This window comes from Podarcis bocagei (genome assembly GCF_964188305.1).
Source record: "Podarcis bocagei genome assembly, chromosome: 13".
NCBI classification, from domain to species: domain Eukaryota; kingdom Metazoa; phylum Chordata; class Lepidosauria; order Squamata; family Lacertidae; genus Podarcis; species Podarcis bocagei.
The window spans coordinates 42,225,843-42,250,783 of NC_138138.1; the positions used below are offsets into that span (position 1 = coordinate 42,225,843).

At 49.3% G+C, this 24,941-nt stretch overlaps 1 protein-coding gene across 3 annotated transcripts in view; it reads right to left on the bottom strand.

Annotated features, from left to right (window-relative positions):
* Positions 1-2,997: 2,997 nt before the first annotated feature.
* Positions 2,998-24,941, bottom strand: part of FBXL19 (F-box and leucine rich repeat protein 19) — a 34,449-nt gene continuing 12,505 nt past the window's right edge. For all 3 annotated transcript variants that reach the window (XM_081165851.1, XM_081165849.1, XM_081165850.1), the window contains 8 exons: positions 22,704-22,919; positions 21,447-21,479; positions 20,437-20,577; positions 16,957-17,681; positions 13,076-13,239; positions 10,398-10,559; positions 9,458-9,676; positions 2,998-7,912 (listed from right to left, as the gene is read on the bottom strand). In XM_081165851.1, coding sequence (XP_081021977.1) covers positions 7,689-7,912; positions 9,458-9,676; positions 10,398-10,559; positions 13,076-13,239; positions 16,957-17,681; positions 20,437-20,577; positions 21,447-21,479; positions 22,704-22,919 — 1,884 coding nt within the window. In that variant the 3' untranslated portion in view covers positions 2,998-7,688. The remainder of the gene's footprint in view (positions 7,913-9,457; positions 9,677-10,397; positions 10,560-13,075; positions 13,240-16,956; positions 17,682-20,436; positions 20,578-21,446; positions 21,480-22,703; positions 22,920-24,941) is intronic.

Consider the following 24,941-nt stretch of genomic DNA (forward strand, 5'->3'; position numbering starts at 1 on the left):
CACAAGCCACCTTCATGCGCAGTCATTTCGGATGGGGCACAAAGCAGGTGGAAAGGCCAAGGGGGTCAGTTGGGAGATGCTGCCAAGGGGGTCAGTTGGGAGATGCTACATCTCTGCCCCACAATGAAGGGAGGGTGTGGGGCAGAAGGAGATGGCAAAATATTGAGACAATTGAATGGGCTGCATCTCATCAAGGGGAAGTTGGGCAGTGGTAATTCTGCTAGATATGGAGACCAGACCACTGGCCAGACTTTTCCTGGGGACCGCCAAATGGGCTGGCCACACACAGCGGCAGCTTCAGAATAATTTGTCCACCCATGAGGCTGCATGCACGCCATTGCATTTAAAATAACGGGAACTGTCATTTACATCTCATAGAGCTGCAATTTTCAACACCCTTACAAACAGCCAAGGAGAACTTTCAATTTTAGTTTTACAAACACAGTGGCAACTTGGTTCTCAAACACTTCGATACTCAAACAACTTGGAACACGGTTTGCAAACTTTTTTTGGGAAGCTAAACGTGTTCCGTTTTGAGTGTTACGCTGAGGTCTGTCTGGCTTTGCTATTTATTTCGCGTTTTTGTTTTTGCGGCTCTTTTGGGGTTTTTTGTGATTGCATGGAACCCAGTTCAGCTACAGTACTGATGGATTGTGTGACTGCAGTACATTGTTTATTGCTTTCATTTTATGGATCAATGGTATCGTTAGATAGTAAAATTCATGTTAAATTGCTGTTTTAGGGATTGTTTTATTAAGTCTGGAAGGGATTAATCCATTTTGCATTACTTTCTATGGGAAAGTGCACCTTGGTTTTGGAACGCTTTGGTTTTGGAACGGACTTCTGGAACGGATTAAGTTTGAGAACCAAGGTACCACTGTAATAAAAGGGGAGGAAAAAAATGAAAGGGGAAGAAACGTGGAACAGAATGAGATCCATCGAGGGTGTAACACACAAAACCCCTTGAAGAGAAGGGATATTGAGCAGCGAGAGGATTCAAACCAGTGGAAGGAGGGAATCGATGTGGGGAAATTGGCCCTGTGTGCCACTGCCCAGCGGTGGTTGAAAGCCGGAACTGCAGAGAATTCAGCGGAGAAAAGGAATCTCTTTTCATCAATAGCCTTAGAGCAGGTCAGGTGAAGAAGGTACCTGGCTAAAAGCTTCCAGGTCAGAGCAAAGAGATTTGAGGTTACCGTCAGACCATCTTCACACACTAGTCTTGTGCCCTGGAGTACATCTGTGGTAGGGCTGCCCTACGTCCGGCTCAACCTCCAACAACTTTTGGGGCGTCCTGGTTTTTTACTTTTCGAAATATGGCAACCCTAGCTATGGAGACCTGAGGGGGCTAAAAAATAATGCAGAACAGCATCAAGAAAGATGGAGCGAAACCCTGGTCCCGTCAGGCTCACACACAACTTACTTTCTCCTTCCTATTTATCAAAAGTATCGGGGATTGGAACCAGGTCTTCTGGAGTGTTTGCAGTTCCTTCTCCTTTTGTGCCAGCCGTAACGTTCAAACCTTGTTCTCAGCCATAACCAGTGCCTTCCCCCTTCAGCTGTGTAACAAACTGTTTTGGAAAGGGGGGGGGGGGTTTGTCTCAAACACAGCATTTGCGATAAGACGTGGGGGTGGGTAGAAGAAATTAGCTGGCCTACAAGAATAAAAAGTAATCATCTCATTAGGATTTTCCTTTTGGGATTCTGATCAGCAGTTTGGGCCCTATGCTTAAATATTTTATTTATGTATGTGAATGATTCCATGACAAAATAAAGCCTGTCTGCAAAATAAACACGTTTTATAGGTTTGATTTTACCTATGCATCATAGGTTTATACAGGAATTTCTCGACCAGAGACTCCTGTTTCAATAAAACAAATGGTATTGTTTTATTGTGTATTTTAAAGATGTTTCTATGTTTTTATAGCGGGTTTTGATACCGGCTGGAAGCCTGTTTTCGCATTAAGTGGTATATAAATCAGTTGATTACATAAATAACAAGAACTGGTGTGGTTTGGCGGCTACAGCAACCTTTATCACCCTGCTGCCCTCCAGATGTATTGGCCTGCAATTCCCAAAGGTTCTGGGCCAGTACTGGGTTCGAATGCTGGATCCAAGCTCAAATCCCTACTTAGCCATGAAGATCAGCGGGTGACCTTGGGAAATTTAAACTACCTGTGAACCCAAATTACGCTTCCCGCCCCTTTGAAGCTTCCCAAGGGACTGAACCAGAGCAGAATCACCCTCAGTGTGGACAGACCAGACAGAATTAGGATTCATCTACTAAGGGAAAAGAAACAATGAGGAGCATCTTGGGTGCCTTTTTGAGCCTCTCTGTGCCATACTACAAATGCAGAAAGAGAGGGGTGGTCGGATGGACTGAACCACTGTTTTTCTAATGTTCCTTGCATTAAATCAATCCCTGCAAGTAAAGAACTAGCATCTCAGGAAGGGAGTTCCTTTCCCTGCCAGTTTTTCTACTTGCAGAGAATTCTTTTTAAAAAAAATAATGAGTGCATTCAGAATTTCTACCCTCGACCCCCCCATCTCACCTTGTACAGACTTTCAACCACCTAATTTTGCTGCAGGTTTAGAGACAAAGGCCTGTTGACCGTCAGGCAGGGGCACATTCAGAACAGCGATTCACACAGAAACACAACAGGTGAGCTCATCCGAAGTTCGCAGTCACACACTCTAAAATGAAATAGTTTCTGATTCAAAGCTGAAAGGTGCCGCCAGTTTCAGTCCTGGAAAATGGCGTCTCGAGGTGTCAGATATGCATCCGTCTTAATAAAGACACTGTACAATGCAAATCCCCCCCGTCTCTCCACTGACAACCCCCCGCCTCCAAAATAACCCCAGAACACTCGGCTATCAGACCAACGCAAAATAAAAACAAATTAAAACCTTTAAAAAAAACAAAAGGAGAGTTTATAAAAAAATATTTCCAGAAACCATAAAACAGAACCCAATGAAAATAATAATAATAATAAAAATTAATTAAAAACCCCAACATTTTTTTATTCGCAACATTTCTTTCGGAAGGAAAATAAAACCAGGGGAGGGGGAAAATAATGAAAAACAGGCTTTTTAAGACCAAAACATACTTCCTTTTTTTGATTTTTTTTTCAGTTTTCGTTTATATAGCAAACAGTTATTGTACAATAATAGAACCCCTGAAATTCAGATTGGAACCTGGTCTCGCGCCCACCCCTCCCCGGCATCCGAGCAGTTCCCAAAGGGGGGGGGGGTCTGGGACAGAGATGTGCAGGTCAAACATTGCGAAAGACACCTTGCTTCAAAGTGGATTCTTTAAAGTTTTCGTTTTTTCTTTCTTTCTCCCATCTCCCCTCCACCTCCCCTCCCTGGGGCTTATCTTTGTCTCGGTGGATACAGGTGAGGAGGAGGAGGAGAAAAAACGTGGCTGTGTGTGCGGTTTCAAAGTTGTAGCCAAAGATGGAGAAAATCGCCTTGGAGGGGAGGAAACGAGGAGGAGCTGGAATATAGCTTTGGTCCGCTAAACTGGGGGATGGGGTTTTGTGTATGCAATACGCCAGTGACCGGAAAATGTTCCGTATTATACCTCTTGGGGGGCAAATCCCTTGGAACATTTTGTGGGAGGCTACATCCGTGGGGTGGGAGGAAAGGGTTTTTTGTTTCATTTTGCAGGGGGGGTTAGCAAATGCATCCCCCATATTCTTCTATCATTCCAGGAGCAAACCGTTTAGGCTTGAGAGACAGCTGCCTGTATATTAATGTTCATTTGCCTTTCAAGTGATTGTGGGTGGGAGAAAATAAGGGTGGTTGGGGAAGGGGGAGCGGAGGGGTGGGCTTATCACCTACAGCCCCCCTCCCTGTCCAAAGGGAGCATTTTTGCCCCCCTCTGGGGTTCATCTGACTTCCCACCCCTCGCAGCCCCCCGCCCAAAGCAGCAGTCTGTAGCATAGTAGCGCACCCTTAGATGATAATTCTCGCTTTTCTCTCTCTCTCTCTTCACCGTTTCTTTTAAAACCTGAGGTATTTTTCTTTTCTTAGTTAAAACATCCATTAAAAACAAATATTTTCTTTTCTTAAAAAAAAACAAAAAAACCAAAAACCCTAAACGATATGTCTGAAAACAGCACCTCCGTCCCCCTCATTTGGACAAGGGAATCCGAGGGGTTGGGGTGGGGGTCACCGCATGGCATGGGGAGTGTGACCCCCTCACTCCTTTTACATTACGTGTTTTTGCCTCTCCCCATCCTCCACAATCCATAAAGCACACAGTGAAACCCAGACCCATAAACTGCCATTTCTTAGTGTACGGGTCTCCTTTGGTCGGAGGAGGAATTGAGATCGAGGAGACAAGGAACAGAGCAAAGGCTGCTATGGCGAGAGCAGGCCTCATTTGTGCCAAGGAGGGTGAGCTCTGGAATCAAGTAGTACGCATTTATGCTGTGTCCAAAGGGGAGTTAGCGTTTTTTGAGGATGTTGGGGGGGAGAGGGGACTGTTTGATCTTCTCCCTCCCCCCCATAAATGCACAATACTGACCTCCCTTCCTTGCCCCACACTTGCCTCTGTTGTATCCTAGCCCCCTCCCTTCCCCACAGCTCCTCACCATCTTTAATACTCTTTTTGTTTTAGGAGCTTCTAAGAGGCGACTGTGGAAGGAGGGAAATTCTTCTATGGGGAAGGGGAAATCCAGAAAAGAAGGGAGCAGGGCAAGGGGAGAAAGTAAGATACCTTGGCCCTCTTTGGCTAATCAAGTGAGAGGGAAGGATTTTAGTAATAACAAAAAACAAAACAAAAAAACACCACCATGGACAAATGAAAATTTTAAAAAAGCAACGACGAAAACCAATTTTCTTAAAACAATATAAAAGCACCCAACAGAACCTTAAAAAAAAACAAAAAGACACCAAAAACCTCGCCTCCGATTCCACAACCTATCGCTGCGTGTGTGTTTTTTCAAGTAATGCTTTAGTAATAAATGAACGTTCAAGTATATATTAACAAAAAAAACAACAAAAAAGAAGTAGTTATGGTTACCGATTTGACCAAAAATAAAATAAAATAAGAAAAACCACCACCCAACCCAGCCTCAAGCCATTTCTCCTCTTCCTCCCCATATGATGGCGGCACCCTCTGAGGACCCGGGCGGAGGTGGAGGGGAAGGGGGCCGAGGAAGAGAAGGGGCTCCGGGAAATCTTTGTAACGAGAAAGTTGGGTTGGGGGGCAGCAGGGAGCCCCCCCCCAGCTGTGGGAATCCGGGTGACCTGCGATGATGCCCCCCGCTGGCAACTGACCGCCTCTCCCTCCCAAAACCCAGCCGAGTCCCATCCCCGTTGGGAGGAAACCTAAAGAAGCAAAAATGGCTCAGTGAGCAGAGCTGGGCACCTTGGACGGCTGCAACCAGCTTCCCTTCCCGGGACGGGCCAGCGTGGCGGAAGGGAAGAAGAGCTCCCGTTAGCCGCATCAATCCCACCTCCGCCGCAGAAGGGAGCCAAGAAATGGCCGACAAACAGGCACGTCTTCGGTCCGGAACATTCTTTTTCGTGCCTTTTTCTACAGTATCCCCCCCCCCCCCGCTCCTCCTGCCACCACGCTCTTTAGAAAAGGGAAAGAACGACCACGGGGGTGGGAAGAAAACGCAACCGAGGTGGGGAGGGGGGAAACGTGTGTGTTCAAGTTTGACAACTCCGCGGCCGAGAGGAGGGCGACCAGAATTAAGACAAGGCTACCCAAGCCCAACATGCGTGGTGCTGTGGGAAAGAAAACACAGCTCTCTGCTCTCCCCCCTCCCTTAAAAGTGGTTATTAAAGCTTATGGACCAAAGAAGGAAAGTGGGGTGGGACAAGGGTTGGAGGGGCTGGCAGAGAAGGGGGGGTCAGGGCAGACAGCGGCATCTCCTCTCCCGAGAAGGGGGGGTCAGGCAAGACAGCAGGCTCAAGCTGTTCATCTTGCTTGCCCCCCACCCCCCCAGGGGCTGACACAGACACATATTACTGGCCGAGAAGGGGGGGGGCAGATAGAAAAGAAAGATCATGACTTCCAAGTTGGAAATACTGCTGGAGTGGAATGGTAGGCGGAGGTGCCAGGATGGGATGGAAGAGGAATACACAAGGGGGGTGGCAGCAGGCAGGGCTGTTTGGATTAACAGGTATATGTGCTTGGGGGGGGGTTGAGGGTGGAGAACTGGTGCGTGGTTCACATGTACTGGTGCAAGTGGCCACCTTTTTATGGTGCTCCTGGTATCAACACCCCCAAAGTTGTCTGGAGGGGGAGAGAGGATGCTCCCCGTGTTAATTTCACAACGCGGCTCCTCCAACATTACCTTCGCGGTAGGGAACGGTCCTGAGAGGGAGGCCTTAGGAGCTGTGCTATGCAGACTGAGGGCAGCAGAAGAGGCACTGTGCTTGCCTGCGCACATGTGAAGGGCCGTGGCACTTTCAAGGCGCTCCCTCCTTATGAGCTCCTTGCATGCGCAAGGGGTAGCGCTGAGAGACACAGGACGTTTCACGTCACACTTGGCCTTGTGCTCTCCCTTGGGGCCTTCTGATGTGCGTTTCCGCACAGGGACGTACAAGGTGGATCTGAAGCATTTCTGGGAAGGATATCCCAAGCTTCTGAATCTCTGCACGGTCTACCAGTGAACGGGGGAGGGGGGGCAGCTGGGGACGAAAGACGGGGAGGCAAGTGTTGTGGGACGGACGTTCTTCGGGGAGTCTCTCCACGCACACAGCTTATGTGCACATGTGTGTATGTCGATTGTGTGTGCGTGTGTAAACAATACAGCAGCGGAGACGGCATGTGTACGGATTGCCATGTGCGCACATGTGGGGGGGGGTGTTATCGTTTTGGCTTGCAGGGCCAGGAACATGGAGTCCAGATTTGGGCCGCGGGAGACCACCTGCACATTCAGCCCCCGCGCATGCGTGACAACCCACAGCCTGTGCCCTCCCAGTGGATGTGGGGCGGACGGAATTTCAGTGGGTATGTAGTGAGGGGGGGCGGGAGGGATTGAAGTATCAGCTGCCTGGCTCCCCCGCCCCACCCTTTGTAAAAACCGCACTGAAAAAATGAGTGCTTGGGGAGGGAGGGATGGGGGGAAAGGCAGGCAGGCAGGCAGGCACGCACACTTTCAAAATCATAAAGGCAGCATGTGGGGGCGGGATGGAGGAGGTTGGAGTGCACATATGCATCGGGGAGGGGGCCGGAGTGAGAAAAATAACCTGACACCATAAAATAAGCTGCCTTCCTCCTGAGCCAGCATTTCAAGGCTGTGTGTCAACCCCCCTCACCCCGAGAGAAAGAGAGCGTGGTACCGACTGCGGCACAGACAGGTTGGGGTTGGGGGGGGCGGAGAGTACGACGCAGTGCATGATGGGAGGAGGAGGAAAACGCCTTTTCCCAGCATTGTAAAGCAACAAGGCTACCCCAGGCCCCACTTACTCCGTGGCTCTGTCCTGGAACGAGGGGGGGGTGGAGCAAGAGGCGGCCGACCCCCACCCTGGCAGGGGTGGGGAGTGGGGTGGGGTGGGGGGAGCACAACCCTCCACCCCTCTTCTTTAGCTGCGCACGTCGAGGGGGGTGGAGACGCCACTCCGGTTCAGTGCATGGCTTTAAGTAAAAAGGTTCTCTCAGAGTCCGCGTCCGGTTTGTCCGACTGGCGAGGCAGAGTCTCCCTTGCGCCTCCACCCCAGGGCGGGTATTAGCTGTCCTTCAGCAGCAATTTTTCCTCGGGGCAACGGAAAGGGGGCCCGGGAGGCGCCGAGCCAGGGGCCGGGGGGACGGAGGTGCTGTTGGAGACAGAGTCCTCAGCAAAGCGGGCGCAGGCCTCGGGCGTGACGTGGTGGCAGGTGCGCAGGTCGATGCGGGAGAGGCGCGGGCAGCGGCGGAAAAGGGGCAGACACTGATCCGTCAGCCGGTTGCACCCTGCGGAGAAGGGGTAGGGAAAGGGAGAACAGGCAGGTCAAAAGTCAGGAATAAAGGTTTTGCTTCGGATCCCCCCTGGTGTGGGGAAAGCAGGTTCGTTCTCAAAGGAACAGGGACCGGGCCTCCGCCCTCCAACAAGGCAAGAGTACTATCTCAGCATGGAGAAGCAAACCATAGGCTAAATTTGCAGCTCGCTAGAATCCAGGGAAATTTGAAAGTGGGGATGCAAAAAATCAGGTCTCAGGGATGGAGTTTTTCAAGCCAAAGACCCACCAAACATGCCTGTGGTATGTAAGTTTTTGGGTTTTTTAAAGTGGCATGCATAGGAAATATCTAAGTTCACTTATTCTAAGGGTGGAAGGCACATCTTCACTACATATTTAACAGGCCTAATAGTAATTTCATCGGCTAAGGGAACTATGGGAACTGATCTCTTTAATTAGATTCTCAGCATAGAATTAACATACTACAATTCCCAGGATTTGGGGGGATGGCTGGGAGCCATGATAGTTTAAGAACTTGTAAAACTAGCACACACTTATAAGGCTGATATGCCCTGCACAGTTGTCTAGCTGCTCTTTGCATTGTCTCCTGACAAGAAACAGTCATTTTTGTCTCTTTCCTGAGCCACACTTGGAAGTTCTGAGGCTGTGCTTGGGACTAGGTGGAGGTAACAATAAAAATTACATCTGTGTTGTTGTTGTTGTTGTCGTTGTTGTTTAAGGACAACCATTCCCTGCAACGTGACCCAGAAGTGTCTTCGGACGGCGCTGGCTCCCGGCCTCTAGAATGAGATGAGCGCACAACCCTAGAGTCTGTCAAGACTGGCCCGTACAGGCAGGGGTACCTTTACCTTTACCTATTCCCTGCAACATTCAGATCTGGCTAGGGAAAAAGAAGGGGGCAGACGACTGAGGCTTGCATAGGTAGCACAAGACCCAAAAGGGGCCAGTAGGGACGTCCTAAGTGGTGTAGACCTACGATAAGACTTGCCTAAAGAGCAGGAAAGGATTGGTACCAGAGCAACCAGGAGAGAGTCAACATGGTGTAGTGAGTGTCAGACTATGGCCTGGGTGAGACCGGGGTTCAAATCCCCACCCGCCAACAAAGCTGACCTTATGACAGTCAACCAATGTGGTGTAGTGGTTAAGAGCGGTGGACTCGTAATCTGGTGAACCAGATTCGATTCCCCACTCCTCCACATGCAGCTGCTGGGTGACCTTGGGCTAGTCACACTTCTCTGAAGTCTCTCAGCCTCACTCACCTCACAGAGTGTTTGTTGTGGGGGAAGAAGGGAAAGGAGCTTGTTAGCTGCTTTGAGACTCCTTCGGATAGTGATAAAGCGGGATATCAAATCCAAAAACCAAAAACCTAACCAGCCTCACAGGGCTGTTGTGAGAATCAAAATGGGCTGGGGGAGAACCACAGTTGTCACCTTGAGCTCTTTGGAGGAAAGGTGGAATAGAAATGCGACAAACCAAAATTGGTAAGAGAGAAGATTGAGGAACGGCATTCGGGGAGAGGAAGGAAATCCCCAACACTCACCGGCGAGGTTGAGCTCGGCAAGGGTCTCTCGGAGTGGGGAGTTAGCAGCAGTCAGCAGGTTAACAGACTGGTCGCCCACGTGGTTGCAGTGGCTCAGGTCCAGTTTGGCAAGCTGGGGCGTGTGCCGGATCACCAAGCGCAGCGAGGAGTCCGTGATGTCCAGCCCAGAGAGCCGCAGCTCGGAAACATTCTGGAGCCGACCCCGACTGTCGGTCTGGCCTGGCGGTTGCAGGGGGAAGGAAGCAGACGAGTTAGGCAGGGCAGCCAGGCCAGAGGGCGCAATCCCTTTTGGAGGCGGCCGGCTCAAGCTGCTGTTAAAGGGTGGCAGTTTGAGGTTTGTCCAACGGCATTTGCAGATTTTGTATCCGAGGAAGCCCTCCAGAAGCTGCTGCACTCCAACTCCCATCGGTTCCAGCTGGCTGAGCCAATGGCAAGGGTTGATGGGAGTTGTAGTCCAGTTTCGAGAGGGCGTGGCCTTGGCTGCCCCTGAAACAGAAGCACCCACCCCCCAGAAACAAGGCAATGGACGGTGTGGTATTTTTAAAAAATAAAGAAATAAGATTCCAGGTTGATGAGCAAGGTGCCCACTTTTACGGATCACCTTAAGTACAGACAAATCCCCTTCTCTTAGCAAGTATTTCCAGAGGAAGTTAGCTAGGACTGTTGTCTATACTGCATGAAACAAAAAATCCCCTGGTACCTAAAAAACTCATCAGGATGGAACATGATTGGTTGCAAATTTTAAGCAATTGTTTGAAAGGTGCAGGTCAGTAATATACAGTTAATGATGTCTAATGTCCTGGAAGAATTTTGCAGGGAGAGCAAGGAACACAATCCATTATTTTATGCCTGCAGTTTGATGAAGGAAAGGAACAGAGTCGACTGCGAGCCCTTCCCCAAAGGGCCTCTCCACCCCGCCCCATTGCGCGCCCCGTTTTACCCGGCTTGGCATCCGGGGCAGGCAACAGCAGTTCGCGGAGGTGAGAGTCCTTGACGTCCTCAATCCAACGCAAATCCAGGAGCCGCAGGGAGGGGAAGTTGGCTGTGCTGAGCGCCGACACGGAGCACCAAGAGCAGCCTGTCAGGATGAGTTCCTTGAGGCCTGGGGGGGATGAGGAGATGACACTTTGTCACTGAGGTTCTCCTCCGCACCTCCAGCTGGTCCTGCCCCCACTTCCTTTGAGAAGTGACGAGTGCTGCCTCGCAGCTCAGGGTCTCCCCCCAGTAAAAAAATATACCCTCGCACCCACCGTCAAGAGGGCAGGAAGCCTGGAGGGCAAAGGACTGGGGGGGGGGCACTGACTTCTGCGCACCCAGAGAGCAGAGGCTAGAGTGTAGGAGACTTGCACCTGTGTATGGAATTGCTCCTGGCTCCCCATCTCCTCCACCTGCTGCCCACCCAACCAAACCACCTCCTGCTTCAAGGCAGAGTGGCTCACTGAAGTGGGACACCTGTGGCTGGGCTGTTCCATGTGAGACTCAGAGTGTGGGGGGGGAGGGTTGGCTCTCCTGATTCAATGCTCCTCTCCAGAAGCAGATTTTTTTTCCTGGGGCGCCTGTTTGTAAAGTAAAATGCTGAAAGAGGAAGCAGGCTCATTTCTCATTTTGAAAAAGCAGGGAAATATTTTGTCTTGTATCGCAGGTTCTTCAAATGTTAGAAACTTACTCTTTAAAAAATAATTTAAAAAAACAACAGGGATTTGACACCATGGTTCATTCCAGGGTGTGGGGACTCCCCCCACCCCATCCAATGGGTGCCTTTGCTCAAAACAAAGTACATTTGGGGGGGCATGAAGGTGTCAAGGAGAAGATTAAGAGGGAACCCCTTTCCTGGTCATTCAGTTTTTCTCATATATATATATATATATATATATATATATATATATATATATACACACACACACACACACACACACACACACACACACACACACATAAATATATATATCTCCAAAACATCCCCACTCACTTCTTATCTTCTTTTATCCCAATTTCATGACCACACAGGTTTTCCATGCAGAAGGATTGCATGGGGAGGGACCACTCCATAAAGTGAGGTCCCGCCTCTATCGGAAGTGTCTGCCCCTGAATCAATCAGGCCGCCCTCCCAAGACATCGCCAAGGAAACCAAGGCCGAAGGCAGGAAATGCCACCTGGACAACCCTGTCGCCATGGGGACGTTTCGGATCCCGATACCAAACACGGCTATCATTTTGACTGATAATTTTTGTAAGGTGCCTTGAAAGCCTCTCTGTGCTGTACAACAGGATGCAAATGCCTCAAAGAAGTAAAATAAGGTGGTACAGCCTAGGCCCAGTCCCCCTTCTGGACACCAGACACTCCCTTTAGCCAATTATCTCCCACCTCCTAACAAACAAGGCCCCAAAAACTTCTTTACTACTCAGTCCTGAAAGCCATATGCCAAACCCTGACAACTCCAGTCTACTTCTGGCTGGGCTTATTTTCTCAATGACTTTGCTGATACCCAGATAGTTAGCGACAGGGAGCCACTTCTTTGTGTGTCCCCTACATGAGAGGTCCGGAGGGTGGCAACACGAGAACGGGCCTTTTCTGTGGTAGCGCCCCATTTGCGGAATGCTCTTTCCAGGGAGGTTTGCCTTGCCTTTTAGGTGCCAGGCAAAATATTTTCTTTATAACCAGGCCTTTGGCTGATCAAACATTCTATGGCCTTTTAAATGTGCTTGTGGGAGGGAGTGTTATTGGTTTGTTTTTGTTTATGTATTATGTATTTCCTGTTCTCATTTTCTTTATGTTTTTGTGTGTGTGTGTGTGTGTGTGTGTGTGTGTGTGTGTGTGTGTGTGTACTGCCCTGGGAGTGAGTTAGTTAGTTAGTTATACCCTGCCCATTTGGCTGGGTTTCCCCAGCCACTCGAGGTGGCTCCCAACAGAATATTAAAAACACAATAAAACATCAAACATTAAAAACTTCCCTAAATAGGGCTGCCTTCAGATGTCTTCTAAAAGTCAGATAGTTGTTTTTTCCCTTGACATCTGACGGGAGGGCATTCCACAGGGTGGGTGCCACTACTGAGAAGCCCCTCTGCCTGGTTCCCTGCAATTATTTAATAAATAATCATCATGGAATCATAGAGTTGGAAGGGACCCGGAGGATCATCTTGTCCAGCTCCTTGCAATGCAGGAATATGCAGCTGTCCCTTATGGGGATCGAACCTGCAACCTTGGCATTATCAGCACCACACTCTAACCAACTGAGCTACTTATTCAGATAACAACAGTAACTGGAATATCTGAAGACCAGGGCAGGGTGTGTAGGTATGTAAGCCCTTTTGCTCCTTCCAGAGCCTCTGGCTGCTGGGAAACAGAAGCTGAAAGAGACGCTCCCTCTGAGCCACAACATCCAGCTGCTACACCAGGTGTTTGCAGGCTGGGGTGATTTCCGCCAAGACCTGCCATGGCCCAGAGATCCAGCAGTAGCATTGCAACTGGGCTGTGTGCTCATATAGCCGCTTTTGCCGCTCACTAGAAACCACTGCCTAACTTTAAATCATTGTGCGCCACCTTCAGACTTTTGATTAGCAAAGGGGGTGTAAGTGCTCCTCCACACACCCCACACACCCCACAAAACACCCACAATACCTTGCAACCTGTTGAGAAGCCACATTAGCTGCTTCTTGGAGATGTTGGTCCAGCTAAGGTCAAGGCTGGCCGGCTGCCGGCGGATGATGCCGCTCAGCATGGAGGGAGTGATGGATTTCCGACGGCTCAGGTCAATGTGCGTCCATAGCCGCTTGTCACAGCACCTGGGGTGAGGGGAAGAGCGGCAGAAGGGGAGAGCTCAGCCCAGGAGATGGCGGGGGTGCAAAAACACATCTGTGTGCAATCGTTCATTAACAGGGCTAAAAGGTTTAGAACTGGCGGGTTGATCCAGGATTGCATATATATAAAAGGGTAAAGGACCCCTGGCCTGTTGAGACCATCAAAGGCGACTATGGGGTTGTGGCGCTCATCTCGCTTTCAGGCCGAGGGAGCCAGTGTTTGTCCGCAGACAGCTTTCCGGGTCCTGCGGCCAGCATGACTAAATTGAATCTAGCTCAAGGGAACACCATGACGGAAACCAGAGTGCACGGAAACGCTGTTTACCTTTCCACCGCAATGGTACCTATTTATCTACTTGCACTGATATGCTTTCGAAATGCTAGGTTGCTAGAAGCTGGGGCAGAGCAACGGGAGCTCACCCAATCACAGGGATTTAAACTGCCGACCTGATCGGCAAGCCCAAGAGGCTTAGTGGTTTAGACCACAGCGCCACCCGCATCCAGGATTGTACTTAATGTAGGAGGAGTCCTGCTGCATCAGCACTCTGCTCTCACAGCGGCCAACCAGGTGCCTACAGGAAGGTGGCAGGCAGGACCTGAGTGCCACAGCAACTCTTCCCAATTGGGATTCCCAGCAAACTGACATTCACACAAACACTGATGCTAACTTGGCTAGTAGCCACAGGCGACCAAAAATGCAGTGGGCTGGTGGAGGTGGAGGGGCAAATCTTACCCTTCCTTCCCAAGGACGTTTGGGTTTCTGCCCTGTGCGAAGGAAGAGAAGCCCCTCTCTCTCTCAGCTCTGCCATCCTGTTTGGTAGAGGGTGATTTAAGGCTACTATCCTGCCTTTGTGCATTGGCTGTGAAGAAAGGGGTTTTCCTCTTCTGCGTCCAGCATGGAAACACAAGAGACCAGCCTCTTAGCTGGCTGGTAAAAACCCATTACAGGCTATTAAGGGTGGGGTTCATTCACAAGACATGTGAAAGGTCACAGGGTCTTCATTCCTGAGCTAAAGTTTTCATTCATTTGCTTCCAAACTGTGTCTCAGAAGCAGGACAGCCGCACAATTAAAAAAAATTCTTAAGTCAAGCCAATGAGTTTTTAAATGACCCATGCATTTAATGGATGCAACAACAAGAAGGGGGGAAAACATTTCTGGAGGGGCAAAGGCATCCTTCCATTGATCTTTGATGGTGAACACATCTCTCACAACAAACACTGTGCAAAAACAGCCTTCCCACTCCTGCCTAGAGTGAGAGTGAATATTGCATCTGCCACTTGTTGCTTTCATAACTGCATTAAGAAAAAACTTTTTAAAAATTCTGTGTTGCCCAGTTAAATGAAAGTGTCTGTATTGGTCTGTAATCAATCAACCCAGAAGTTGCCAGGAGAGATGGGGCTCCTTAATGGGAACCATCAGAAATGGCAGACTAGCTTTCCAGAAGGAGAGCTAGACCTCCCCAATACAAACTTCCCCTCTGCGGTGTGAAATCTTTGGATATCTTTGCTAATATTTCTCTTTCTGTCTTAAACCCAAAGTCTCCAAAAGGCGTGATTCCCAAACCTGGCTGCTAGAGATCCTTTTAAGTAGAGAAGCTGGGAGTTCAACAGTTGGACCCTCTGCATGCCAAGGACAAGCTGCAACCCTACGTTATGCCAACACGACTCTTGAGAAGTCAAAAGGGAGCATCACATTCTGCGCTAAGGCAATGAATATACAAATGAATGCTCCCAACCCCACCCCTTTTCCTCCACCCCCATAGCCCTGATATGCATGGGCTGGGCATGTTTCCTGCCCATCAGAAAGTGAAACTAGCAAGGTGGAAGTTGTTGGTTTTTTTAAAAAAAGGAAGTGTTTTGGTTTTTTTAAAGCCCACTTTTAGGTTCTGACAGCTACATAGCTGAAGACCCCATGCTCAGACAGAAGAGGTCTGCCACATAGAAGGAGCCGCTCCATTTGCCAGAGCACAGCAGGACGACCTGCAAGACGGTGGGAATTTTCTGTAATGGCATGAAGAAAACACCTCCCTGCCACCAATCCACATGGCAAGCCGCTGCTGGCAAATGACACCAAAGCAGGCTAAGATGGCAAGCACAGGGGGGAAACATGGCAACTGTCCTTGGTGACTGAGTTTTGAACCCCTCCTGTGCAAGACTGTTCTGCCTTCCCCACCCCTGACTCCTGTTTCTTACTACTTGCTTTGCCAAAAATGGATGATAATAATAATAAGATTGTTGACATAGATATGCGTAGAAACCTTGAAGATGAATAGGGCTTGAAAGCAGAAGGATAAGGTAATTTCTTAAACCCCTGAAGCCTTCATTATCACGTACAGAGAAACCTCAAGGGCGTATCACTGCGTTTGTTCTGATTTCTGTCTCATTGACCTTGGCCTCTTCCTTCCCACAGTTGAAACTTCCAAAGATCAAGCTCATCTTTTGCTGCTTGCCTTGCTTTTACAAAGCATGCCGAGGCTGGTGGAAACTGCTCGAAAGCACCATGTCCAGCAAGGACGCTCTGCCTATCTAGGGGGAGAGGACTTCCCAGCATTCCTTGAGACCAGCGAGATCCTGGGTCATAACTGACCTTGACCCGGTCGCTCTCGTGAGGGTGACAGTAGAGGGAGGAAGAGAAATGATACCAGACACCCTGAGCTCCTTGGACATTAGAGCTCCTTAAGATACTGAGCAAATAAAGAGAAATAGAGAGCGTAACCCAGGAACAAGGAGCACACATGTGAAGAGGCTGGGAACCTGCCTGCCATAAAGTCGCACTACTGCGCTTATCTAGTTCAGTGCTGGCAACACTAACTGGCAGCAGCTGTCCAGGATTTCAAGAAAGGGACATCTCCAATATAGCGGCCCTCAGAGAGCCCCCCTTGGTTCATTCCCGTGCCATGCACAGCTCAGTGCAAGGAGAAATAAGCCCCCCATTCCTGGCATGGGCAGCTCTCGCCAAGAGAAATCCCACGCATGAGCTCAACAGAAAATCTCCATCAGAACATTACAAGGCTCCCTAACGCAGACCAGTCTTCCCTCCAGACACAGCAGTCCCCATTAGGGCTGGGCGATATAGCGATACATCATCCAAAACCGGTTTTGAAGTACGTATCGTGATATCCGTTTCATAACTTTTGAACTGGCAACATATCACAAAGCATGTTATGCGTGTATGTGTGCCATGCAAAAAATCACAATGCAGGGGAAACCGTGAAGCCAGCCAACGAGTCTCTTGATTTCTGCACCCCCTGTTATCTCTGCTGGCTCAACTCACAAGAATCACAAGAGCAGGCGCTGGCAAAAATCACAATGCAGGAAAAACCGTGAAGTCAGCCAATACCTCTACATCCTTATTTCAGACATCGTGATATATCAGCATATCGTGATGTTTCGCAGGGGATACATCACAATGTTGAAAACCAGATTATCGCCCAGCTCTAGTCCCCATCCTGAGATCGTCGGTGTCACCATCAGCGCTTGTGGCATTCGCACTCCTGTCTCCCCGTCATCTCCATTCGCAGGTTACGCAGCTGCTGAATAGGCCCATCCTGGATCTGCCAAACAATATGGCTCCAGGCAGTTCAGGGAACGCAGAAGCAGCTGTACGAGCGCGACCTAAAACCTGCTCCCCCACCCCAGGACCTCTCTGGCACTCCCCGCGCTGCTCCTCCAGGCAAGCCCCCGGCCACCCTGGCACTCACCAACGGCTCCATGTCCGGCACACCCTCATGCAGACGCACAGCTCCCGATAGCTGAGGTATTGGAAGACAGCCAACCAAACGTCCCGCTGCATGATATGATCGGATCCGCTGTCCAAAGGCAGGGAGTCGGGCTCGGGGCTGTCGGGCGGCGGACGCACCACGTGCCGCTCCAGCTGCAGCAGAGGCTTGGGCGGCGAGGGCACCAGGGGCCAGTTGAGGAACTGAGTCCGCGCCACCATGCGCAGGCCCGTCTGCCCGGCGGGCCGGCCCGCCTTGCGCCCGCCCGCCTGCTGCTTGGCCCGCTCGCTGCCCCGGCTGGTCGGGCGGTGATTGTTCTCTTTCTCCTGAGAGTTCCCCCGAGCTTTCGGCTGCTTGCCATTGCGCGCCGTCTCCGAGCTGCCGTTGCGCCGCCCGCCCTCCGACGCCTCCTCCTCTTCCTCCTCGTCCTCTTCCTCGTCGTCCTCGCTGGCGCTGAAGCCCAGGGCGGCCAGGCGCTGGGAGCGGGTGGCTGGGGAGGCGGCTCGGCTCGACACCCCCCCGCTGGAGCCGTCCGAGCCCCGAGAGTCCGTGTCGGAGTCAGAGTCCGAACTGGAGCTCGAGCTGCTGCTGTTCTTCACCCGCTCCAACATCTGGCACATCTGCTTGAAGCGCTCCAGCTTTTCCCGCTGGTGGGACTTGTCCGATTGCGTGGAGGGCTCCAGGGGGCCCGGAGGACCCTTCGGCTTCTGGAGGAAAAGGAAAGACCGGTAGTCAAGAGAGTTCGTGCCCTGGGTTGCTAGCTCAGTTTGGCTTTCATCCGGGGACCCTCCCTGTTTGCAGGACTACAACTCCCATCATCCCTGACCATTGGTCATGCTGGCTGGGGGCAGATGTGTCTTGGGAATCCACTCTCTGGAGGGCACCACGATCCCACCCTGCCTGGATCTTTTCATCACGTTGTCTTGAAAAAGAAGCTGGGATAGCTCAGTTGGTATGAGACTCTTGATCTCAGGATTAGGGGTTCAAGCCCCATGTTGGGCAAAAGATTCCTGCATTGCAGCGGTTGGACTAAATGACCCTTGTGGTCCCTTCCAATTCTATGATTCTAGGATCTCCCTTCCAGAGGGTGTTTACCAGGACTGGATTAAGACCTTTAGAGGCCCTAAAGCTAAGCACTTTAAAAGATTTTAGTACCCCCATATATATCTAATTCAAAATGGAAACCGTGTAATAAATTGTTATTGTTTGAAATGAAATAAAACATACAGTAAGATGGAAAATGTCCTTTTTTTGTACACTTCCACTTTATTCCATGAAACACACAATTTAATTACTATCTTACAGCTGAATTAACGTAGATAGATTTTTGTGTCAGAATTTGTGAACTGAAAAGTGGAATTGCTGGCCCATGGTAAATCCAGCAATGGAAAATTCCTGTGGTGCCCCCCCCTTCCCTTAATGTCCTAAGCATGTGCTTATTTTGCTTTATGGTCAATCCAGACCTGGCGCTTACCAATGATAGGGTTGACATACTCGTTTCAAAACAACAGATTCTTGCCAGGAGGGAAGATCCCGGCATCCTGCTACCCTAGATATATGTGAAATGCAACTCTCAACACTCAAGAGACACAGCCTGGGCTCAGGGCTCCCACGTACAGTCTGCTTGGAATTCCACAACAGAAGACAAGGTGGGATGCAAGCGGACTGAATAAAGCATTCCACCAACCCCCAACCATCTCCCAAGATCAACGGAGAGCAAGCCCTTTAAGTCTGGCCTCTACGTGATCCGGCTGCCTTCGTAACATCCAGATTAGATGATGGGGAATGCACCAACAGAGGTGGGTGATTATTTAAGGTCTCTAGACAAAACTCCAGGTCCAGCTGCACCCCCCCCCCTTCAGACAGGAGGCTGATACCACTTTCTCCACAAATCTAACCATGGGAGTGGGCAAGGAATCTACTTTGCTGCCACAGCAGCATCTCTGACCAAGCATTTAGCAGTTTTTGACTGGATGATGCTTTTCTGCCATGCCCTGCTTTGGAATGTTTCTGTAACGGAACTGTTTCAAACAGTTGCTTGCAGGGCACTTTGGCGCACCTTGTTGCTGGAAGACAAGACAGAAATGTGGTTGTTTTTTAATCGACAAAATTGCCTGGAGACTCACCAAAGCCCAAGTTGGGGCATCTTCTGGACAAAGCGGGAAAGTTTGGAAAAACCAAAAGCCATTGATGTTAAGGGTCAGTAATTTTTTAAAGGAGCGCTTTAGTGTTTTCAATATGACATTACCTGCCTTGTGGCTTTGAGATGGACAGGTTATAAATCAAATAGCTGTAAAGGATCAAGTAACCACGTCACGTTTGTGAAAATCGAAAATGCCTGTATTTGCAGCTGTATCTCAGTGCTCTTCACTTATGCATATTTGACATCTCGCTAGGAGGGTGCCGCTGTGGAGCTGTCAGTTCGCAGGATACCCCCCTCCCCAAATGGTCAGGTGGTATAATATTCCCTGTCATATGATTGCAGCCCCACCTAGTGGCCAAAGGGAACACAAGCGCGGTCCTTCTGGACCAGATCAATCACACCACAGCGTTCTGTTCTCACACTGACCAACCAGATGACTCTATGAGCAGGGCAACTCTCTCATTCCTGATCCCCAACGACTGGTATTCAAAGGCATACTGCCTCCGATTCCAGAGCCTCATCCTCCATCCATTCCACTAAACCCCTTTTAAAGCCTGTGGGGTTGCTGGAGACGCACATGAAAAGGATGCATCACTTGGGGCGCCCCTGAAGCCAGCTGGACCAGCAAGAATTGGGGGGGGGGGGGGAGTGGCCACTTAGTGACAGCATCAGACTACAGTGTGAAGGCACCTGGGGAGCTCAGCATGTCCTGCTCTGGCCAGTGCCTGGATGACAGACCAATGAAGGCAATGAATAAACTGAGAATGTGCTTAGCAGAGAATCCCAGCCCACTTTTCCTGAAGGCGTTTTTTTCCCCCCTTTGTGGGATTGTAGCTCAGTGAGAACATATTCTGTATGAAAAAAAAGAAAAGGGTCCCTGCTCAGCCCTGAAGCTCACTGGATGACCTTGGGAACGGTGCCGTCTCTCAGCCTAATCTACGTCAAAGGGCTGCTGCGGGGATCAAAAACGGAGACGAGCCACGTATTGCTGCCGTCTGTTTCCATGGGAAAAGGTGGGATAGAATAAACAAATAAAATTCAGCCTTGAAACAGGAGAAGGCTGCTGCTGCTGCCCAGCTACCTCCTATCTACTGCCTCAGCCAGAATCAAGGACTTGTTCTTCTCCTTTCACCATATGAAACTGCTTCTGCCTGATGCCTCTCTCGGTACCAGGCATTGCAGAAACCCACTGTCTTCACATCCATGTTTTTTCAGGCCTCCCAAAAGGCCTCCCCTACGTCTGATTGGGCAAGGCTCTTCCTACGTGCCTGAAGGCTGCCAGCCACTCACAGACGCCCCAGCTAAACCCCACCTCTCACCTCTAAGTCGCTGGCGGTGATCTGATTCAAGTGGATGGAGGGATGGGAGATGGTGCCCTTCACCTCAAAGTCCCCGCTGCCCATGCGGCTCCAGGTCTGCATGGATTGCAACTTGTTCCCATCGGGCTGCTGCTCAGTGGCCTAGAAAGGAAAGGTGCGGGCAGAGAAGAGAGAGAGAGAGAGAGAGAGAAAGAGACACACACAAAAGTTCAAGTGAGCTAGAGAGAGAGAGATGCGTCTTAGGACATGCAAGCGACTTGAGAAAAACGTGCCCTGAATTGTGTGAACCTCCATTTGGAATCTGACAACAGCAGCCCCCTGGGTTTATATGAATGGGCCTGGGGCCTGGGAGATGGCTCGGCATTCTGCCCAGTGAAAATGCAGCAGGCTGGGCCTCTGCCACTCTAGAGGACGGAGAAGGAAACGTCAGGGAAGCTGATTGTAGCTAAATGTTAGGAGAAACTTCCTTAACAGCACAAGCTGTTTGAAAGGAGAAAGACAACTGCCCCAGGAGGTGGGGGGTGGGCTCTTCTTCGCTGGGGGTGTTTTTGAGACCAGGAAGCAGATGAGCTAAAATTGAGCAGTCAGACATCTGCTTAGCATGCAGAAAGTCCCAACCTCTCCCAGTAAGACTGGGAGATACTCCCTGCCTCGAATCCTAGAAAGCACCGCTGCCAGTTAGTGCAGATTAAGACTGAACTAGGCAGGCCAATGGTCTGAGTTGGCATGAGGCAGCTTCCTGTGTTGATCCTGTACGGAGGAGGATGGAATGGAGGTTCTGCGACCTGATGTTGTGCAAGAGCTATGCTGATGAACAGAACAGGCGCACGTCTTGCTCAAATGTGCTAGAGAAATACAAGGTGCACTCACATGCTGGCAAGCAGGTCACTCCCTTTCCACTTCTCTCCGCACAGCCTCCGTGTCCTGGTTCCCCCTGCTATCCCCCTGTTCTCTTATCCTGGCCTTGCTCCATAAAATCAAGCTGGGCAAGAAAACTCACAAGCACTCACCTTCTTCAAATGCTTTTCCCGCGTGCCTTTTAACTGCAAGAAAGAAGAGAAGACTGTTGGAATTCTGGGCTGCAGTGTCTCTAATTCAGAAGACCCAATAAGGATTTTGAGGGCAAAGGAAAGCCTTTGGGAATGAGGGCAAGCTGGGAGGCTGTCCCATCAGGTGCAGCAAGTTACTGGGTGTAAAGAAACAAAGAAAAAAGGTGCGATGGGATGTTCTGGAGGAAGGAGTTAGCTCTCCCCTCTGCCCATCCCTCTTAGTGTGGTCAGCGCAGAAGACCAAAACCATAAGCCTGATCAACAACTCAGGAAGGAGGAGTAAAAATGCCCATTTGCGGGGTCCAATGTAAACCACACTTGCAAATGGACAAAGCAGGGCTGACTGTCAGCACCAATCATTGGGTCTGAGAAGCTGCCACCCGATGCCCAGTGACTGATAGGTGGGCAGCCCCATATACCTGCCCCAAGCAGGGTGCTGAGGGCAGGCCGGTTCTTGATCTGGCTCTGGAGCTGAAACACATGCTCCATTCCTGCTCCAATGTGCCAGGAGGGAACTGGAACTCCTGGATCTCACTCTCAGTAGGAAGGAATAACAGAGCTCAACTTCATGTTAAGCAATCTCAGGCCTAATTTCAAAAAGCCTCTGCAAGCCATCAGTTCAGATCACTAGGAACAGCCGTTTGTCCCTCCTCTGGCCCCCACCCCATTGGGTCAAAAGAAAGAAGGGGTGTCAGAAAGAACCTCCCCGCTCGGAGGCAGCTATGGCACAGAATCTCAGCTGCTCTGAGACAAAACGCGAAAAGGGCTCTTGCCTTCGCATATTGCTCATGGCCTTCCTGGAAGCAGCTGTCTGCCACTGCAAGGAAATGGGATGCTTGGCCAAAATGGACCATTGGTATGATCCAGCTGGAGTCTTCTAGTGGGGTGATCCTAGGAGGCCAGAGGTCCTCCACGTTTAGTGGGCTCAGAAACACATTTGGAAATCTGAGGAACAGGCTCCATGATTTAAATTGCCCTTTGACACCTTGCCAATATAAATCACCTTGATTTGAAATCAAACCATCCCCCACCAAAAGGGGGGGAAAGGCATTGTAAAAAAAGAAAAGGGGGCAGGAAGATACAGGGGTTTGGTTAGCACTGAAGGAGGGTCTCAGGGGGGTGCTGTGGTGCCCAGGACCACACTGGAGACCCCAGGAGAGGGCCCTGGGTCCCTGGCCAGGCACGCAACATCCGTCAGACAGAGCGGCAGCCTCAGACCTTTTTCTTGGGCCCTGTGTCTGGGGGTGGCAGCTCCTTCTCCTTCTTCCGCTTGTGGGTCCCGGCCTGAACTGGGCTTTCCTCCGTGGGTGGCGGGGGCAAAGGCGGCGCCGGCGCCAACTTCTTCTTGTTCTGAGCAGGCTCGTCCGTCAGCTTCCACCGGACGCCGTCCTCGCCGTTGTCGGAACGCCGCTTCCCCGTGCCGTCACCCGAGTCCTGCGGGCGCAAGGAGGGGAGAGGGGCAGGGGCAGTTAGCGGTCACCTACGTGCAAGATGGAGCAAGGGGAGGGGGAGGAAGAGGGCAAGCAGCCTGCCAGCCACTTCCTGCTGCCCAAAGAGAACAGGGGGATGGTGGGATGGGCTTCGGCAAAAGCGAGAGGACTCTCAAGAGCAGCAGGACAGGGGTCACCTGCACTGGGCACAGACCCGACAGCAGCAGGATGCGGCCACTTGCAGATGGCTCAACACACGTGGGGAGTTTTATTTTAAACACGGCAAGTTATCCTTGAGCGTGGACTAGCGTAAACATGTTTTCCAGACGGCAGACAAAGAGCCAGACACTGGTTTTGCTCAGGGACTCGAAAGGAAGATAAAAAAGGAAGGCGGGAAGAATAAGATTCTTGCACTTCTTGCAGGGTGGATAAAAATCAATGATTTTTTTATTTAAAAGTTTTTTAAAAATCAGATTTTTAAAATTTTAAATCAGATTTTAAAAATAAAATGCTTTCGGAGGAAAAATCTTTCTAAAGATAGGTTTCTATTTAAATTACATAATAGTCATTTGTTTTAAGTTTTTCATGTGTGCTAAAACTCGGTCTAAGTTTGTTTTTTTAATTGTTTAATCGCATCAGTTAACAAACATGTATACATATGCTATAATGTTATTGCTTTAGTTAAATAAATTGTTTAAATTATTATTAAGGAAATGATTGTTTTTCTCCTTCCAATAAAGTACAGCAGAAAACATTGTCCAAATATAAATAGTTAACTTATTAAACCTCACAATAATTTCATAATTATCTGTATATGTGTTTCTAATAATATAAACAAATCAGTAATTTGTTATAAAACAAATCTGTAAAAAGTATTCTGAAAATTTATTATTCCAGAAACAAAACCTTCATCTGGTTGTAAATATTAAGATTATACCAGCAAGAATGAGTCTTTCTGTAAGAAAATGATTTAAATCAAGTCTTATTGACTAGTGATTTAAATCATGATTTAAATCAAATCCACCCTGATTTCTTGTAATCTTTTCGTGCTGAGGAAAGAACTGGTGGAAGGCAGGCAGGGAAGACATCACCACTGTGATACACAGATTCTCCCCTGAAAAGCACGACAGCCTTTTCAAAATGTTGCTCCTCATGGGCAGTTTCCAAAATGGAAAATGTGCCCTTTTATATTTATCATCAGCAGAACAACAACCACAACATTCCTTTGCCTCCTGGAGGTACACAGTTGGTTGGGACACGTAGGGAGTGTCAATTTAGGGGACAAAACTTAATTTTTGCAAATTTCTTCAGTGAGAGGTCTTAATACATTTCTGAGCGTGAGGAATGCACATCTGCTATTATTTTTGTGACTGGGTAACATTTAGCTTGGTGAGTCTATGTTTGGTAAAGAAGCATATAAGTTGCTTTCTGAGAATCAAATAATTTCAATTTTATCTTCTGAACATGTCAGCTAATGTTAAATAAAATAATAATAATAATATATAAGACATTAATATATAATACATTTATATGATTTTTATGTCTTTTACACACAATTTAGTTTTGTTTGGTAAATAAAATAAATATTACCATATTTACGCAAATCTAATGTGCCATTGAATCTAATGCGCACCTCAATTTTCAAAACCTTGGAACCAAAAAAGTATTTGCTTGCGAATGTTAATGTGCCATCAAATCTAATGCACACCCTAATTTTCACGACATAATTTGGCCAAAAAAGTTACCCATTACATTTGAGTAAATACGGTAATTAAACCAGAATAAGTTTTGAATTCCCAAGTCATGCTGCAACTTTTTAGCACCCTTCATTTTTGGAATTTGGAAGCTGAAAAAATAAAACTTGCTCCACATTGGGGCGGGGCCTTTGCTGTACGTAACTTCCTCCTCAGGAGATCTGAGTGGATCTCTCCACAGACAAGCTGTTAGGACCCCATTTTAGGGGAATGCCATTTTATAAATACATATGTAGATACAGAAGACCCTGGTTGGGGAGGAGAGACCCGGT